Below are 18,308 nucleotides of genomic sequence, written 5' to 3'. Positions count from 1 at the left end.
ATAAATTTTTCACCTCATACAAAAAAAAAAGTTCGAATTACAGCGAATGGAGAATATACAAAAGAAGGACGCTTTTGACAGTGGATCCGACAAGATCTTTCTTATCAAAACTGTAAATGGCTCACCCATCCAGCTGTTCAGCGACTTGGTGCTCTTTTGGGGATTAGCCAAGACTATTTAACGCTATGTATTGTAAAGACTGGATCTAAACTTCGCGTAATTTAAGAGTAAATATGTGCAGTTTTTTAATCAACTCATTTACAAATCTTACAGGCTTTACTACTTGCAGAGGTATTTGAAGTAAGTCATTCAGGAGCATTCGGAAGGAAATTAAGGTTTGTAGCTCAAGTATTAGCTTTACAACAAGTATATTATGTAAAATCAGCTGATATTAGACAAACGAAAGAATCAAAGAAATTACAATGCCGCCAAAGCCAATTCGTGCTAGTTGAAAAACGAAGTGCGCTATTTTATCGGCTCATTTCGCGCTTTTCAATTTTTTAATCTGCACTTTTGTTAAGCCAAAATTTGTGTTTTTCATGCATTTGTATCCAATGCTAAGTTTAATATTCACAAGGCTGTAGTATTTTCTTTGGTTGGAAGCTCCTACCCAGAGTGGATTGATTTTCTAGCAGCGAAAGGTATTTCCAAATGGCACGATCATTAGTCACCTAGTCCACTTCGATACCTTGGCTTTCTCCTGACTTAGTCATTTCATCAACGTCATTACCTAGAACAACAGTTACTACAGCCAGTGAAATCTCAATGTACTATCTACTTTCAACATAGCATTTCTATCAAAGGATATATTACCATAATGAATGCATTAAAACTTTCTAAATTGTGGTATGTTCTGCGGATGGTTCATTTACCGACCACCATCTTTCAACAGCTCAATTCCGTGCTTTATCAGTTTGTTTGGCATATTTGCAAATCTAAGATCAAATACACGCAGTGGTGATTAGATCCAAAGTTAGGTGGGCTAGGTCTTTTAGATCCAGGGATTCAACAATACAACTTACAGACACGTTGGCTTCGTCAACTCATGAAAGATAACCACCCTCAGTCTTGTAAGTCAACCTATATTGCTAGATCAGATACGTCGATTTCATTCAGAAAATACTAGGAAAAAACTGACTTTCTTTTTCCCTCTTTGTGATTACGTACTGCTGCTCACGCCAATAACTTTACGCAGAGCATACATAAGACGATTGATTCTTTCGGGTATGCAGATTCGACTTTGACCAGCATGTTCAGTTACTTATACTTTGTTTCCTTTGGTTCATACCGCTCTCAGTCGTGTGACTCCTATTGTATTTTATAAATAAAAATAATTTATTTACAAAAAAAAAGGTATATGTTCGTTACGATCTTTTCTTAGAAGGGACCGTAAAACCATAATACAAACTCTGCCTGACATATTTTCAATCCTCAACCAATTTGATGATCTTTGTAAAGTCAATTCATTATTCAATCAAGCTAAACGTCATAGATAATATGTTTGAGTTTACAGTCAATGGGCTTTATTGAACAGAAATACATGACATGAGATGTATTCCTTTCTAACAAAATTGTGGGACAAACAGTAATAGATTAAATACATCTAGTATGCTACTTTAATGATCATTCTGTTCACCTCATGAGCTAAATTACACACAGGAACTGGAAAGGAGATTAACCCGATAAAAAAATCTGAAACAATCTTGTTTACACAGATAGACAAACCATCTCCCACGACCTTTCTTTACAAGTTGGCAAACAATCAATGCTAAGATGTTTGTTAAAAGATAGTCTGTGGGACGATGATCGGAAAGTAGTAAGCCTATTACGGAAGAATTCATTGAGATCTTACTTTTGTTAAATTTGTTGATAATAGCTTTGACAGTTAAAAGAGCTTCGTGGTAGGATTGGTTTGGGCTTTAAAATAATATAAACGAATAACTGCTACTTCAGTAGCCACTACAAAAGCGACTTTCATCATCAAATTTGGTGAATTTGGGATCAACCAGATGCTAAATTTTCCAAGCATGAAAAATCTATGCGCTTTCTATTTATGTACTAGAAAATCTAGAAATCTCTTTTGGATTCTATTCCTAAGTTTAACATTTGGGATAGGGTACATATGCAGTGAAGTTTTTGACATATTACAAACGCTTAAATTAATCAGTCGACTATACTTCATAATCAGCAAAAATAAGTTTGAAACATATTCTTCAAAATTACAAACCCTTTTGCTAATTTCTTAAACTAACTTTGCTACCCATCTATAAAAGGATTTTTTGTTATTGCAACCCAAACCTAAAAAAAAAAAAAAAAAAAAAAAAAAAAAAAAAAAAAAAAAGAGAGAGAGAGAGAGAGAGGAGGCTGATTAGAGAATTATTTGAAATATACTAAATTACATCAATTAACTTAATGAATAAAGTAAAAGCTATAAGAAAATTAAAGTGAATTAACTACTTTTTGAGCAATTTAAAGAAAAATAAGCTTCAAGTATTATTCCCACAATGAAATCATAAACAAATCCGCTAAATCTATAGACACTATATTTTTCGTAGGGTATGTTATTCATTGTCCACTTACATATTGAATGATTTTTAAAACCTCGTTTTATAGCAAAATCCTCTAAGTTTGTTCATTTGTGAATCCATTACCATACAATTGTCCAAAATCGTCGCTCTTTCCGAACCCGATTGGACAGCATGACATAACTTTAAATCTAGCGTCATGCAAAAGATAAGGTGTGTGTTATGTGATCTTTGACTTTCCGACAAAACACTGAATATAGATTTGGTCTCTCTTTTTTTTCAATCCTTTACCTCTATTTCTCACCTTATCCTATGTCGGAAGAAGGAGCAATACATTTACCGAATGATGAACAAAGACACGATGGAATAGCTCAAAAGGCACGCGACTGGTTTTCAGACAAATGGAATGGCACTCCAAACGAACATTCTCCTTTACTTGGTGAAGACAATGATAATAAAAGGAAAAGAAAGTTCAGGATAATACTATCTGCTGCATCTCTTTCAATCGCATTGATTATACTAGTATCGGCAACTGCGTATTGGTTTAATCATCGCAATAAGGACGTCGATGGTACATAAAATGAAAGTTTTATACAAAAATTGCATAAATACTCACCCGTTTTTTTTTTTAAAAAAAAAAAGATAGGTTACCTCCCCCTGCTTGGGATCACTTGAGACCAGCTGAAAAAGACTTTCTTGAATTACCTTCAAAAGACAATATTCGTGAATATTTGAAAACGTATACCTCCAAAGCTCATTTAGCTGGCTCGGCCAATGATAAAGAGCAAGCAGAATGGACACGCGATCAATTTGAATCATTTGGTTTGGAAACAACGATTGAAACCTACTGGCCGCTCTTAAACTATCCTATATCACATCGTTTTGCTATCGTCTCTGGGCCTGACCATTTACGCTATGAGGCCAAGTTGACAGAGGACCCTGTAGAAGAAGATGAAACGAGTCGAGATCCCAATGTGGTACCTACCTTTCACGGTTACTCCAAAAATGGAACTGCTACAGGCCGAGTTGTTTATGCCAACTATGGTCGTGTGGAAGACTTCCAGTTCTTGAAGGATCAAGGAATTCAATTAAACGGCACCATTGCCCTTGTTCGCTATGGTGGTTCTTTCCGTGGCCTCAAAGTACGAGCTGCTGAGGTCTTTGGTTGTGCAGGTGTGTTGATCTATTCGGATCCAATTGACGATGGCCCCCTAGGCAAGCCTGATGACGAAAACCCGAATGAATCTTACCCAAACGGTCCCTGGCGCTCCAAGAGTTCTGCCCAAAGAGGCTCAGTTCAATACCTTTCCTTAATTGCTGGTGATCCTTTGACCCCTGGCTATCCTGCTACAGAAAATGCTACTCGTATTGATCCTGATGATTCCACTGGCATAACAAAGATTCCTTCATTACCTTTGTCTTGGGAAGATGCTTTGCCTATCTTGAAAGCCACACAAGGTCTTGGTGTTCGTGGTAAGAGCGACTGGGTTGGCGGCCTTGAAGGAGTTGACTATTTCAGTGGACCTACTGAAGGAGAAGCCGTCTTGGTGAATCACATTGAAAACAAGATAACGCCCATCTGGAATGTCATTGCTCGTATCGAGGGTGCAGATGAACCTGATAGAGCAATTGTTTTAGGCAATCACCGTGACGCCTGGGTCTATGGGGCTGTTGATCCTTCTTCAGGATCTGCTTCCATGTTAGAACTGGCACGTGCATTTGGTGTGCTCTTAAAGGACGGATGGCGTCCAAGGCGTACGATTATCTTGGCCTCATGGGATGGAGAGGAATATGGTCTGGTAGGCTCAACTGAATGGGTTGAAGACAAAAAATTATGGCTAGAGAAGCACGCAGCTGTTTATATCAACGTTGACACAGCCGTTAGTGGTCCTCATTTTGGGGCAGGTGCTTCTCCTTCCTTGAATCGCTTATTGTACGAAATCACCTCTGTTGTTGAAGATCCTCGCATGGGCGGTTCTGTTTATGATGCCTGGAGTGCTGACTATAACGTCTCTGACAGCCATAGCCCTCCTATCATTGAATTAGGTTCCGGCTCCGACTTTGTCCCCTTCCTGGATCATGTCGGTATTGCCAGCATCTCCTTTGCGTTCCGCGGCAACTATGGCGTGTACCACAGCAACTATGACAGTTTTCACTGGATGGAAAAGTTTGGCGATCCTGGCTTTGACTACCACCTTACACTGGTTAAAATTTGGGGCCTTCTTACACTTCGTCTTTCAGACAGCATCATTTTGCCTCTTCACCCAGAAGATTATACAGCCGCACTTTCTGCATATGTTGACCGATTGCATGATTATGATGTACCATCTTCTTACAAGTTCAAGCATTTGTCAAAAGCTGTTCACAAATTGAAAAAGGCCACACGTCGATTCAATCGTCGCCTAAATCGACTCATAAAGCGTCTTGATGAATATAACTCTTTGGATGATGTTCCTTCCGTCTTGCTGCACCGTATAGAAAAAGCCAACAGGCGCCTGACTTATTTTGAAAGAGGCTTTATTGACTCGGAAGGTATTCCAGGTCGTGAATGGTTTAAACATGTTGTTTATGCTCCTGGTCTCTGGACTGGTTATTCCTCTCAAGTGTTTCCGGCGATTATTGATAGTATAGATGCAAAGAATGACGATCTTGTTGCTCATACTGAAAAAAGAGCTGCCAAGAGTATTAAAAGGGTTGCGTCTTCTTTACATTGATCGTAGTATTAGTTTGTAGTTTTTCAAGAAGGATTGCAGGAATGTACATCTCATTTTGCAGTTTAATGACTCCTATTTTTCGGCTTTAATCAAGTCCAATCTACAGCTTTAATAAAGCTTAATTTGTGTCTTCCATTTATTTCAAGTTAAAAACAAATTTCTTGAATAAGTCTTTTTTTTTAATGATACCAGCAGAATATCGAATAAACTTTTCAAGGCGATAGACAGAGACATTATTGTAGACTTTGGCTATCCTTGTCCTCAAGACTTTATTACCGCTAAACTTTCTACAGCTTATCTTTGACTAAAGACCAAATGATTCGATTGGACTGAGCTTGAGAGAATAGAGTGGAAGATAAATACACACTTGTCTGTTTACGACTTTTTTTCTCATTTATAAAGATATCGACAAATATACAATTTACTATTAGATAAAAGTATTTTACTTTGAAAATCAATTTATTTCATCCAACAACCTTACTAAATCATCTTGACACTTTTTATTTGAAATATAATCATTTTCCAAGGTCACTTCCTTTTTTGTCAATGTAATGGTACTTGAAATACTGATAATAGATGTAGATTCAGTCATTGATGAAATTGATTCTTTATTGTTATTTCCAGTTAGAATATTCGAAGATTTCTCTTGAGATTTGAATGACTATCTGCTTTTTGGTTTGCTTATTCGAATATTTTATTAGCAGAAGATTGCTCACTTAATATTTCGTGAATTGATCTTCAGTCACTGAGTAAATGGTCATTATAGCCTGTTGATGACTGCTGTCAGAATTTTTTCCATAATTCCATCCCTCTTTTTGATGTTTTATAGATGATGATTGTTGAATCTTCATATAGTTGGTTCCATAACGTTTCTTTGCTGACTACTAAAAAAACGATTGTTAAGATCCAATTTTCCTGTAACTGTACTTCATTCCTTTCTTTGATAACAAATAGTATTTTAAAAACAGTTTCAATCATCTCCTTCCTCCAATGACGGCTATTATGTATATACACACAGAATGATATGAAGTTTACATTGTTTATTACAAAAGATCTGAATAATAATGTAATAAAAAGCAGGATGAATGTGCGTGCTTCAATTTTTGCCAAAAATAGTTGTTTAATTTAACATATTTATGCATCCAGGAACACTAGCTTGCTTAATTTAACATTACCCGATAAGAAAGCTTTAAAAATCTCAAAAAGCATGGATAATTGTTAGGAAAAGAATTAGGGCTTGGTAGGACTATTAGACCGAGCACTTAACATTTTCAATGCATCTACTATTGCCACAACAAAGTATAATATACGATATTACAAAGCTTTTTAAAATGAGCATCAAGTTTAAAACATAAAAATTCTTCTTTGATTTGATAAACTATAGTCATACACCTTTACGTTGTTTCCTATCTGTTGCTTAGGACTATACTTTTGCAGGCACACCGGTTAAACATATAACTAGACTGGATTTCAGGTCATTTCCGTAAATTTGGCATCAATGCTGAATAAAACGTTTTACTAGAAAGTGCATGTTGACATATACATATATTTCGATTCTTTAAAAAGATTGGCTATTTTTTTTATATAACCTTTCTTGAAAAACATGGCACAATAAGCGTTTGTTGAAGAAGAGAGAAAAAGAAGACATCAGTAGGATTTTTTAACCTTTATATTGACAGTATTTCATGAATAAGGATGACTGCATGTTGCTTTGGCAAAAACGACGTCAGCGGTCGTTTGTTATGCTTAATAAGACACTAATTAATGATACACGGCTTGCATGTATCGTAAATTAGTGTCAAACCATAGGAAAAGTGTTGCTAATGCCATACACATTATCGGCATAAATGGAAAGGCAAAATGTGCGTTGCACAAGGTCTACTACAATCACACGCTTTTAGACTTGTATTTTAATTCATTAAACGACCCAAGTTAATACACATCATAAAAAGAAAGTGCTGAGCCGCTCGACACAAACATCAAGCCTTTACCGGTTGATACAGCTATTTTTGCCAAGACTGGTCTTTTAACTGTTGAACACACAATGTGTATACGAATATAGTGTATCTTACAGTACTACTATAATTCACCAAGGGTTCAAGTGTGTCGAAACCAGTAAACTAAATAATATTTCACTATAAATATAAAAGATAACTTATCTTCAAGGCCGTTAGTCAAATGCAACCATAATCATAAACAGATGGTTTCATTCCAGTGAATATTATTCCTTTTCATCTACACAGCTTCTTTTATTTTAAACAAAACTAATGACACACATCTTGTTCTATTTACAGGATCCCCCTTCTTTTCTGTGTCTTCTAAATTTTTAATGACCAAGGATTTTCATTATTAAAACCAATGCTACTTAATTTGATAGTAGTAGCATCCAATTGTGCGTCACCATCCAATTCACCTTCACCCATGTATTCAACTATGTTATTCTCTGTTTCAAATATTTTGACTTTATACAATTTTGCAGAACTTGACCTCCATGTATCGTTTCTCAAAAAGTGATATTGAAAGTTCCACCAAATGAAGACTGCAAGGTTCTCGGTCGTACTCGGTCTTTTACTAAAGAATGCTACATCCAAGTCCTATTTGTGCAAATCTAAGTCTTTTGAAAGAAAAAAAAAATGATTTGATGTTTTACCAAGTTTCTATGATCTAGTGGATCCATGACAGCAAGCTTAATGCATTCTTTCAAATCAACTAAATTCATCACCATGCCTGTGATTGGGTTTATTTCTCCTTTCAATGTGATTTCGACTACAAAAGTTATTTTAATCTTTTGTAAAGAATACTTTTTGTTTTCTGGTTTACCTTTATAATTATGTCCGTGAAAGTTAGGGTGATTACATTTACCATATAATATTTGATTTTCTTCGTTTGATAACTGAGGAGAATGTAGTCTATGAGCAGCAGAAAAGGATTGTGTTCGAGTAATATAACTAATGGGCGCCATTATTAAAAGAAGAAGATAAAAAAAAAGTTACGATTCAATTTCTATTTTACGCTTATTTCCTTTTTAAGGAAGTTTCTGTTTTTTTTTTGGTAAAAACAGAGTCAAACTGTAAATAAAACGCGCTTGATATGAAATCAATCTCTTTTTGATTTGTTTTATATGAAATAAATCAATAACAAATAGCTTGCTCGTATTCAATGCCAACAAGGATTTTCTACATAAAGGGAGAGGTGAAAGCGATCGTGCGAAAAAAATATTTATAAAGTCAGCATCCAATGATTCACTTGGTTTATTAATTCGTCTTCAAAGCCAAACCAAAAATGATCTGCTCCTGATATCTTGACACAGCTGATGTTATTTTTCTCAGCGCACCATTTCTCATAGCGATTGATGCTTGTGAATTGATCACGAGTGCCATAAATACAAAGCACCTTGTATTGTTCTGGAACATGTTTTTTAAAAAAAGAAGATTTAATGGTTGCTAAAGCCCAAGTGACACCAAGACAACAACTGATTAATAAATAAGAACAAGGAACGCGAGTGCATTCGATTGAATTTGCAATCATTGCACCAAATGAGTATCCCTAATTAAAAAGAGTTATTTTATGAATTAGAGACCTTTGAGTTATTTACGCAAAGAATTAGACGATTGACTTTTGGAAAGTTGAGATTTTTGTAATCTAAATGTGTTGCGTCTAAAATCAAGTTGATTACAGAAATGTAATCTTCTCTTTCTGGCATTCCAGTCCAACTTGTTTTTCCTTGAGAATGACCACAACCTCTGAAATTCAAACAAACAGTGATATATCCTTGAGATAAAAAGTATTTTTGTAATGCAATGACAACATTATTATTCATGTTGCCACCCAATGGACCATAAGGGTGAGCTATAATAACAGCTGGCGCTTCTTTACTCTTTCCTTGATATTTTGGTGATATCTCAATTAATATTTTATCCTTGGATTCAATCAACATTAAAGAAGCGAAAATAAATTTTAATAACTGCTTATTGTTGGTTATGACTTGTGTGATACCTCAATCCAAGCAGTATTATTTACTATATTTAATAATCAAATAGAAAAGCAAGAAAATGCACTGTTCACACATGGATTTTCTGTAAATGAAGGATCTTCCTGACGTTCTTTTTAATGTTCTGAATATAAATAGCAAGTACGCATTTTTTTATTTTTTATTTTTTTTTTTTTGAAAAAAATGTATACAAGATGACCAGAAAGTAAGAAATAGTCAATCATGTTTCATTTATTTAAATATTTTATTAGATTATCTTTGTTATTTACAACCACACATACATCAGCATTTAATACAATTCATATCATAGCTGCTGTCTTGGGTATCATTGGAGCAGTCGTTGTCGGTCTAAGTATTTTCATAATTTGCCGAAAGAGAAAAAGGAAAAAGAGACATCGAATAACAGAGAAACAAAATACGACCAGAAATAGATTTGCGGATGATTTTGAGACGATAGAAACACCTACACCAGCCATCATTCATCATAGTCCAATCATGCAACAACATCAATTACAGCAGCAATTACAATTAGAAATACCCAAAGCATGTCATTGTAGTACTAGTACATCATCCACATCACCACTCATCATTCCTCCTCCACCTTATCATCCTTAATTTATTATTATTTACATAATACAACAACCATTGCTGTTATTCATTCTCAACAACTGTTCTTTTGTATATCGTTTACCCGTCATTGCCTGTACATCTTCAATCGCTTGCTCTCTTTCATTATCTCGCTTTTTATCTTGAATTTCTTTTGGAAAATAAAGTTTTAAAAAATTCTGTAGACTTTCATCTAAATCATAAGCTGTTGCTTCGCTCACAGCACTCGGATGTCGACACAGTGGGCAGTTGTCCATCTTTTGTCTTTGTGCCTTGATCAGGCATCTGACACAGAACACATGGTTACAAGATAGACGAATAGGACGCCAAGCGACACACATACAAACAGGACAAGCTGATCACAAAGTTAATCAGAGTGATTAAGAAGAGGACTATCTACTTACAGTAATCATCAGGTTGTGGTATAATGCTTGTTAGCTTCTCTGTGATGGCAGCATACATGATCCTTGTTAGCTTGGGGTTAAAAGATAATTGGTCGACAGCTACAAGTTGATTGAATGCATCACTTGCTGATAATCCACTGTGTTTATCGTGCTTTTTTAATATTTTACGCATGGCCGTTTGATTTAATAGTTGATAATGGTTTATTGTAATCAGTTCTGTATTCAACGCAATGAATTGTTCAAAGACGCATTTGGACTCTTTATTTTTCAATCGCTTCAATTGGTTGCATTGATCTAGTTGATTAAGAAACCACTGCATTTGCTTTTTAGATTTATCCACATTGCTTGTTTGGAAGATACATGCGTCCATATAGATAGAAAATATCTTGCGCCAACTATACATGTCTGTCTTTTTTTGTGAAGGTGACCCCTAAAGATGATATAAGTTGAAGGGAAAAGAGAGAAAGAGTGTTATTTACTAATTTGATCATCTTTGATTCCAAGGCACTAATATCATTTTTAAATTTCTCTGCTGTCTCATCTTGTAATCTGATTGCATTCGTCAACTCCTTTATCAATAAATTAAAGAATTCACTGTCCTTTTCTAATTCAATCACGATTGATTTATTATCACTGTCGCTTTCTGAGGTGATGTGAAATAACTCCTTGACGATATCAATCATTTCTGATTGGCTGGATTTTTCTTTTGTAAAAGAAAAAATATCCTTGTTGTCATGACTTTCTTTATATTTTAATTTCGGGTTTTCTGCAGTGATCAATCGAGACATGATCTCTTGTACTTTAGGTTCTTTTTGGTCGTAGATGAATTCAATATTTGGCTTGACGTGAGGCGGCTCTCCTGATATAATGTATGAATATTCCTTCTTTTTATATTGATGTTACTATGGTTACCAGTAAAGTGGTATTTAATATTGTTGTCATAGAGACATTCATGTAATAAAGAAGCTGACAATCCTCTACTTTCAATTTCCTGAGTCACTTTGGTAATCATTTTCTTCAATGCTTTATATTGAATAAGGTAAGGTCTCCATTCTAATGGTATATTTTCTGCTTCTGTTTCTAGTTGTTTAGCAAATTTCATTATTAAAAAAGAATAAAAAAAAAGAATAAAAAATTTTTTTCTTGCATGTTTTTATATGTTCATTGTATTACCAATACTTTACATGTCGTCAGTTTTTAAAAGAAGCAGAAAAGATCCCGTGTAATCAACATGAACACCTTAAATAGATCAAAGTGATACTCTCTTCCTCATTCTTATTACCTCAACAAATCAAAACAAGTGCAACACCACGTGAGGTCAGCTCTTTTTTTAAAAAAGGAAATTACCTTTTTTTTTTTTAAAAAAAGAATGATGATTATTTTCATAAAAGCAGTCCACTTCAACTGCTATAACATATACAAGATATACTTTTATTCAGTAGGCTCCAAGACAGTAGCAAATGTGAATGGTTGGAAAGCAATACCATCACCATTATAGAATTTACCATCAAATTCAACCCACATCAAACGAAGGGCGTGCAAAAAGGCAGACAAACCTTCCATACACAGCAAGATACCAATCGTTAACACGAACCACATAGCAAATCCAATCACAAGGCCAATCACAGCAATAGGTCCTGTCATTGTAAACCAGATCTTCAATGTCATATCCCATAACACACTCGACAGTTCTATTTAAAGACAGTAAGAAAAAAAGATTGTTTTTAAGATAAATGTACTTACGAGCGTGAGCAAGAGACAAGGCCCAAAGACGAAGATAAGAGGCTGTATTAGAAATACAATTCAAACAGAATTCAATTGTGTGGATTGTTTGATGAATCATGACTTCACTAAAATCAAATTCTTCTTCTTCTTCCTCATCGTCTTCAGTATGAGAAACAGCACGTTGTTCCTCATCATCATCTACAGCAACAGATTCATAGTGATGTTGGCTGGCTTCTCTCTTCAAGTAAAATGGCTTGGCAAACCACATCCAAGGTACACAGACAACAGCAATCAATAATAAGACGGCTTGAATGGGTCCTTGGCCAGGAAAGAGTTGATCTTCAGGCTTGACTGTACCGGGTGTCAAGAACATGTAAATCAACATGTTGAGTAAATTAGGTGGTTTGTTGTGAATATGTTGGCCATTGCTGTCTAATTCCCACCAGTTTACGCTCCATTTGTACATGATACAAAAGATCAAATAACCAAAGATGGATTCCATAAACAGAATTTGAGGCAAGAATTCAAGCCAGACAAATGCCTTGCGCTTATAATAAACATGATTGAATACGTTTAAACAGACAGCCAATGTCATCTATTTGTAGGTAAGTATATAGGAAGTATATATTCATTTTTATATAGAATTTACGTGAGTGACACCAATGATGATGGCTTGTTTCATCTTGTAGGAGTTAGTAAAGAGCAAAAAGTTTTCAGAACCATGCCAAGCCTATGAAATAAAATAAGTATTTTAAACATGAATATTACAATGCAATTTACAGGATCTAAACCAAAAGGATAGATGTTTCCGTTGGGGATAGATTCAACAGATTGATGAGAAGTATAATTGGATGGTAAATCAAATCCACTCTTGAATAAGTTCAAGGATAAAGAAAATATATCATTATAAATAGCACCAGTAAAAATAGAAAAGAGACCCATCATCAGCATCATGTAACGACCTCCAAAGAACATTTTAAAAATCTATTAAAATAATTAAAATTTTATATATATCAGATATAATTAACTTACTTCGCCATTGTTTTGTGATAATTTCTTTTCATTAATGCAAAGATAGGCAGCAGCTAAAAACATCAACGCACCGTGTCCAATATCACCAAACATGACAGCAACAGAGAAGGGGGAGGAAACCACGGTAAATAACCCAGGGTTGACTTCACGGTAACGAGCAATACCATAAGCATCAATAATACCTTGGAAACCTTCAGTAAACTTGTTGGTACGATGATAAGTAGGTGGTGTCTTTTTGGTTTCTAACTCGGTTAAAATAGAAGGAAGATTGGTACCCGATGCATCCTATTAAAAGATATAAGTTAATGTGTCAAATAAACAAATCAAAAGCTTACTGTAGCATCCTTTAAAGCTTGTTGAATCAAAGGGATATCATTCGTAGGACACCAACCTTCGGCAATAAGGCACTTGCGATTAACGTCATAGTTAAACAAGTTCATGGTGTGGTATATAGCTTTCTCTTTACGAACAATCGTAGTCCAAGGGGTAATATTGTCAGCAATCTTAATCAATTCGGAGCGACGGGTTTGATTAGTGGTCGACAACACATTATTCAAATCCTCAATACGGTTTGTCACCTCCAAAAGAGCATCACGACGCTTATCAGCAGAGTCATCAATCGAATAAAGCGTAGCACCCAAGCTCTCTGAAATCTTTTTGATTTTGGCAATAATTTCACTACCGTGAGCAAAGATGGCAAACACATTCTTTTCTACCACACTGTCCGTATCAGGGTCAATAATGGCTTCATCAATCTCGGCTGAGTTGATATAGAGGTTACCACGAAGAGAACGCCAGAGGACACGCTCAAATGTTTGCATACGGGCGCGAGGGATGACACCTGTTACATAACCAATATTAAGACGATCAAAATCATTATGAACGTCGTTATCTAAAAGAGGGGCAGAATCATCATCCAATGATGCACGTCTAGTTTCTTGTCTTGATTCAGCCTACAATAAAAAGTATATTAAATAAGGTTCTCGTGTGCAAAAAAGCCATCTTTTTTTTTTACATGAGCAAAGAAACCAGAAGATTCTCGCAAGACGTGTCTTAATTCAGTTAATTGCAAATAACGACGTTGAAGAGACTCATAGGAAGAATTCATTTGAGTAATACGACTTTCATATTCTTTCAAAGTTTCTTCAAGGTCATCAACTTCTTGAGCTGAACGAGCACGAGAGCGATACGCAGCAGGTGTCAAGGGACGAACATAGATATCCGACTTTTGAAGTTGAGCTTGAAAGAAACCTATCCACAACAGGATTACTTTTCAAGTAAAAATAAAATAAAAATAAAACATACGGCATTGACGTTCCATTTCATCTAATCTTCTTATTTCAGACACAAAAGAACGTTGGAAAGCATTAACGTCGGGATTGAGCTAAGATAAAGTTTTATAATTGTATATTGTTTTTTTTTATATAATCTTACGTCTCTAAATTGAACTTTACCAAGTTCACCTAATTCTGCAACACAAGGTTGAGCTACTTCGGCAGGAATGTAAAGTTGAATCAGAGACATCTCCTCCGAACGGAAGAGTGTACTTGGTGCCATTTTGTTTTTGTTTTGTAAATGTGAAACAAAAAAGAAAAGGAAAAATAAGGGATATTTTTTATGTTTGATGTTTAAAATCTGTCCACGTGATACAAGTGACGTCAACTAGGAAATAAATTTGTCAAAAAGGGGTAATCTTACTGTCTTTCTTTATGGTTTTCATCTTTGAGACAGAATGATAAAGAAAGGCTTTAAAGTATTCAATCAAATAAAAAGGGCGTACGATTAAAGCATCTTTGTTCTTACTGCTCTATCTGAAATTCAAATTTGAGATGTGGATAGGAGAAGGAAAGTAATGATTACTACAAGAAAAAATATCTTTAAAAATCATATCAACAAGGACAATGGTTTTTAAAAAAAGAACTTTATACTTCTTTTAAGATAAGCATACAATGCTTTCAAAACTGAATGATAATAAAATCAAACTCATGCTACTTGTATATTCATACAACCATATATTCCCCATTGACGTTCAAACTTTTGCTATAGAATAAAGTTTTAAGCTACATTTGACTATTATTATGTACAGACTTATTACTTGATGCACTGAATACATATAGAAGCATATAGAATATATATTATGGGATGTATTATTCAGTAAAATATTATACGATATTTAAAAAAACTAGAAGCTTATAAAGCATTTTTGCGTAGATGATTGAGTAAAGAAATGGGTAGAAAAAAGTGGTCGCTTTCATAATTATCATTGAGTTAAAGCACGCCTTTATATAAATAAGAAACTAGTTAAAGTGCAAACCTTATTTCGAATATTGTCCAACTGACAGCTTATACTTGAACACTCTTACGACTTACGAGATCCTGATGAGGCTAGACTTCAAATGCACAGTTAAGAATAAAGAAATGCTTTACATTATAACATCCAAGTAATTAATAATTCATAACATTAGATTAAACATGTATCACAATTTATACAACAACTACTATTACTACTTATAGTACTTATCACTCGTATGTTTTTTAACAATCGGTAGCATACTCTACCTTTTTCCTTATTATTAAAAGGTAGTTGTATTAGTAAAGCTAGAAAATTCCGATACAAGCACCATATCTGTCACTGAAGGCTTATTCTGATGTCTATCATTCTTGTCTCCCCTTTTATATAACAAAGAGTTGCTCTATGAGCTTATCCAAATGGACAGCTCTTCTTCCTATTTGCTGCAGAACTTAGTATTTTTATCAGCCGATTGACAATTGTTTCATCTTTTGATAGAAAGATAAAGTTTATTATTTTGCAAACCTGGTTTGTCTACTGGCTCTCATTCATCACTCGCCTCTTTTTGTTTTAAACAAAAAACAAGCTTGTTTGCTTTGATTCAAATTAGAAGTAGACTGAATTCATCATCATTTTTGAAAAGACCAAGGCATACCAAAGTGTGTGCATATACCTCAACTATGCCAAATTCTTCAAATTACAATCATCTTTTTAAGGAACAGCTGCAAAACGCGAAAATTGTATTAATTTATTAGAACACTTGCAAATCAGTAGTTCATCAGAGATTGATTCCAGGAATTATTTATTCTCCTTGAGAGAAGCATTACTGACCATTACTGGTACCAAAAATAACGATAGAATGTAATGCATTCCTATTTTATAGGATGTTAGCATGAGCACTGGACGGTATGGATCATCGCAGCAGTATATTTCTACTGACAGAGGAATGACTGGATAATACCTCAAGGGCACCATCTTCGTTTTCAATTGCATAAGCTTTGAGAGAAAAAGAATACGATGGGATGATAGATGAAGTGATTTTATATAAACAAAGTGATAAATGATTTATTTTTATAATCGTTCGCAGGTACTTTCAATGCATTTCGTTTATTCTTTCGTATCCGCCACGGCGCTAGTTTTGAAGGAGCTTACGGTCTCTTGTGTACGAGATTTATTAGAATTGAAAACGACTCGAGATAATGTCCAACTAATGATTCAATACTTAATAACAAGGAGAGATTAGCATGACAATCCAGTACGATTTTCATTTTTAATATCACTAGTTAAATATACTATATCGCAATGCTTATCAGAGCAAACCAAGTTTAGAGTAATAATAAAACCTCTTAAAGACATAGTCTCAGTCGCACACAAAACAAAGACCGTCCCTTATTTTCATGCAGTTTCTAAAATTGTACATAGCTCCGCTCAACAAGCTGTGACCGAAGGAACGCCACACGATACCTCAGCCAAAGTATATTACTTTTTCAAAAAAAAAAAAAAAAAAAAAAAAAAAAAAAAAAGGGGGGGGAAGACAGAACTGTTAGAGTCTAAAGAAATTTTATTTTTATGAGTTATGTGAAGAGAACGTACATTTTAGTAAATGCAAAGAGATTTGTTTAGTAAGACAAAAGGTTTTAAAGGCTTAAAAAAAGGAAAGGGGGGTTTTGACCTATTTAAGATTACACAAACCATAAATGATAAGAAAACCATTTTCTTTCTCTTTTTCTTTTTCTTTATAACAACATGGTTAAAATAGATGCTGGATACATGTGGCTTGGTCTTTACTTTATACTCAACCTGTCTTTGACTTTATATAACAAAATCCTTTTAAATAATTTCCGATATCCTTGGACACTTACAGCCATTCATACATTATGTGGAACTGTGGGTTGTTATCTACTTTATTCCTTCAACATGTTTACTCCAGCAAAATTAGGAGAGCGAGAGAATATGGTGATGCTTATGTTTTCCATACTTTATACAATCAATATTGCCATCAGCAACGTCTCTCTGTAAGGTCCTCTTTTATGATTCAAATTTATTATTAACACTTGACTCTAGAAACCTTGTGTCCGTTCCCGTAAGATTTTGTTGAGTTATGAACAACATGTCATGATTTTGACGTAATTTGATAGTTTCACCAAGTTGTTCGTGCCATGACACCTGTCTTTACCGTTTTGTTATCCATCTTCTTTTTACAGAAATCATATCCCAAAATGATCTATTTCTCTCTTTTACCTGTAAGTTGACATCATGTCTTAATAAGGAATTATGTAACATGAATCATTTAGGTCGTTTTGGGTGTTGGATTTGCTACTTTTGCAGAATATGACTATAGCTTCATTGGACTCGTCTTGACCGTCTTAGGCACACTATTGGCTTCGATTAAAACGATTGTAACCAACCGAGTTCAAGTGGGTCATCTCAAGCTGAATCCCTTGGATTTACTTTTTCGAATGTCTCCACTTGCCTTTGTTCAGTGTGTCATGTATGCTTACGCTACAGGCGAGCTGGACAAGGTACAGGAATTCTCTAGGACACCCATGATGACTTGGCATCTTGTGTTTAGTCTGTTATTGAATGGCATCATCGCATTCGGTCTAAATGTCGTTAGCTTCACAGCCAACAAAAAGACGAGTGCCTTGACAATGACAGTAGCTGGTAATGTCAAGCAGGTCTTGTCTATCATCTTGTCTGTCATTATATTTAATTACGTGATTAATACCACAAACGCGTTTGGTATTGTCCTTACTCTCTTTGGTGGTGCATGGTATGGGTAAAGTATTCTCATCTATTCTCTATTTAATATGCTCATCTACGTTGTCATAGATATGAGGAATTATCTCAAAAGCAAAGAATAGCAACTTCCAGCACTCTTCCTACTCATACATCTGATATATTATCCGAAAAACATCAGCATCATCCTCTTTCTTCATAGGAAGTTTCAATAATAAATAGAGTCTACTTTTTTTTCCTTCATAATTTGTTCATCTATCTTTACTAAACACAAGATCTTTA

The 18,308-nt window shown here is 34.7% G+C and overlaps 7 protein-coding genes across 7 annotated transcripts; 3 read left to right on the top strand and 4 right to left on the bottom strand.

Annotated features, from left to right (window-relative positions):
* Positions 1–2,837: 2,837 nt before the first annotated feature.
* Positions 2,838–5,239, top strand: RO3G_04824 (uncharacterized protein; the record flags this gene model as incomplete). The annotated part of the gene is made up of 2 exons (XM_067659414.1): positions 2,838–3,096; positions 3,168–5,239. The coding sequence occupies 2 exons, from the start codon at positions 2,838–2,840 to the stop codon at positions 5,237–5,239; spliced, it is 2,331 nt and encodes a 776-aa protein (XP_067515515.1).
* A 2,318-nt stretch (positions 5,240–7,557) lies between these two features.
* Positions 7,558–8,201, bottom strand: RO3G_04823 (uncharacterized protein; the record flags this gene model as incomplete). Its single annotated transcript, XM_067659413.1, has 3 exons — positions 7,558–7,833; positions 7,890–8,005; positions 8,060–8,201. The coding sequence occupies 3 exons, from the start codon at positions 8,199–8,201 to the stop codon at positions 7,558–7,560; spliced, it is 534 nt and encodes a 177-aa protein (XP_067515514.1).
* Positions 8,202–8,804: 603 nt separating this feature from the next.
* RO3G_04822 (uncharacterized protein) lies at positions 8,805–9,176 on the bottom strand (the record flags this gene model as incomplete). The annotated part of the gene is made up of 2 exons (XM_067659412.1): positions 8,805–9,088; positions 9,116–9,176. 2 exons carry the CDS (start codon positions 9,174–9,176, stop codon positions 8,805–8,807), a joined length of 345 nt encoding a protein of 114 aa, XP_067515513.1.
* A 248-nt stretch (positions 9,177–9,424) lies between these two features.
* On the top strand, positions 9,425–9,845 carry RO3G_04821 (uncharacterized protein; the record flags this gene model as incomplete). The annotated part of the gene is made up of 2 exons (XM_067659411.1): positions 9,425–9,435; positions 9,482–9,845. The coding sequence occupies 2 exons, from the start codon at positions 9,425–9,427 to the stop codon at positions 9,843–9,845; spliced, it is 375 nt and encodes a 124-aa protein (XP_067515512.1).
* A 387-nt stretch (positions 9,846–10,232) lies between these two features.
* Positions 10,233–11,028, bottom strand: RO3G_04820 (uncharacterized protein; the record flags this gene model as incomplete). The annotated part of the gene is made up of 2 exons (XM_067659410.1): positions 10,233–10,670; positions 10,720–11,028. The coding sequence occupies 2 exons, from the start codon at positions 11,026–11,028 to the stop codon at positions 10,233–10,235; spliced, it is 747 nt and encodes a 248-aa protein (XP_067515511.1).
* Positions 11,029–11,671: 643 nt separating this feature from the next.
* On the bottom strand, positions 11,672–14,521 carry RO3G_04819 (uncharacterized protein; the record flags this gene model as incomplete). Its single annotated transcript, XM_067659409.1, has 9 exons — positions 11,672–11,931; positions 11,984–12,560; positions 12,615–12,695; positions 12,746–12,949; positions 12,998–13,282; positions 13,333–13,950; positions 14,013–14,248; positions 14,303–14,381; positions 14,432–14,521. 9 exons carry the CDS (start codon positions 14,519–14,521, stop codon positions 11,672–11,674), a joined length of 2,430 nt encoding a protein of 809 aa, XP_067515510.1.
* Positions 14,522–17,204: 2,683 nt separating this feature from the next.
* Positions 17,205–18,228, top strand: RO3G_04818 (uncharacterized protein; the record flags this gene model as incomplete). The annotated part of the gene is made up of 5 exons (XM_067659408.1): positions 17,205–17,302; positions 17,352–17,370; positions 17,426–17,530; positions 17,582–18,066; positions 18,120–18,228. 5 exons carry the CDS (start codon positions 17,205–17,207, stop codon positions 18,226–18,228), a joined length of 816 nt encoding a protein of 271 aa, XP_067515509.1.
* Between the last annotated feature and the right edge of the window lie 80 nt (positions 18,229–18,308).

Source organism: Rhizopus delemar, genomic scaffold, assembly GCF_000149305.1.
Source record: "Rhizopus delemar RA 99-880 supercont3.3 genomic scaffold, whole genome shotgun sequence".
NCBI classification, from domain to species: domain Eukaryota; kingdom Fungi; phylum Mucoromycota; class Mucoromycetes; order Mucorales; family Rhizopodaceae; genus Rhizopus; species Rhizopus delemar.
This window is presented reverse-complemented; position numbering and strand designations above follow the sequence as displayed.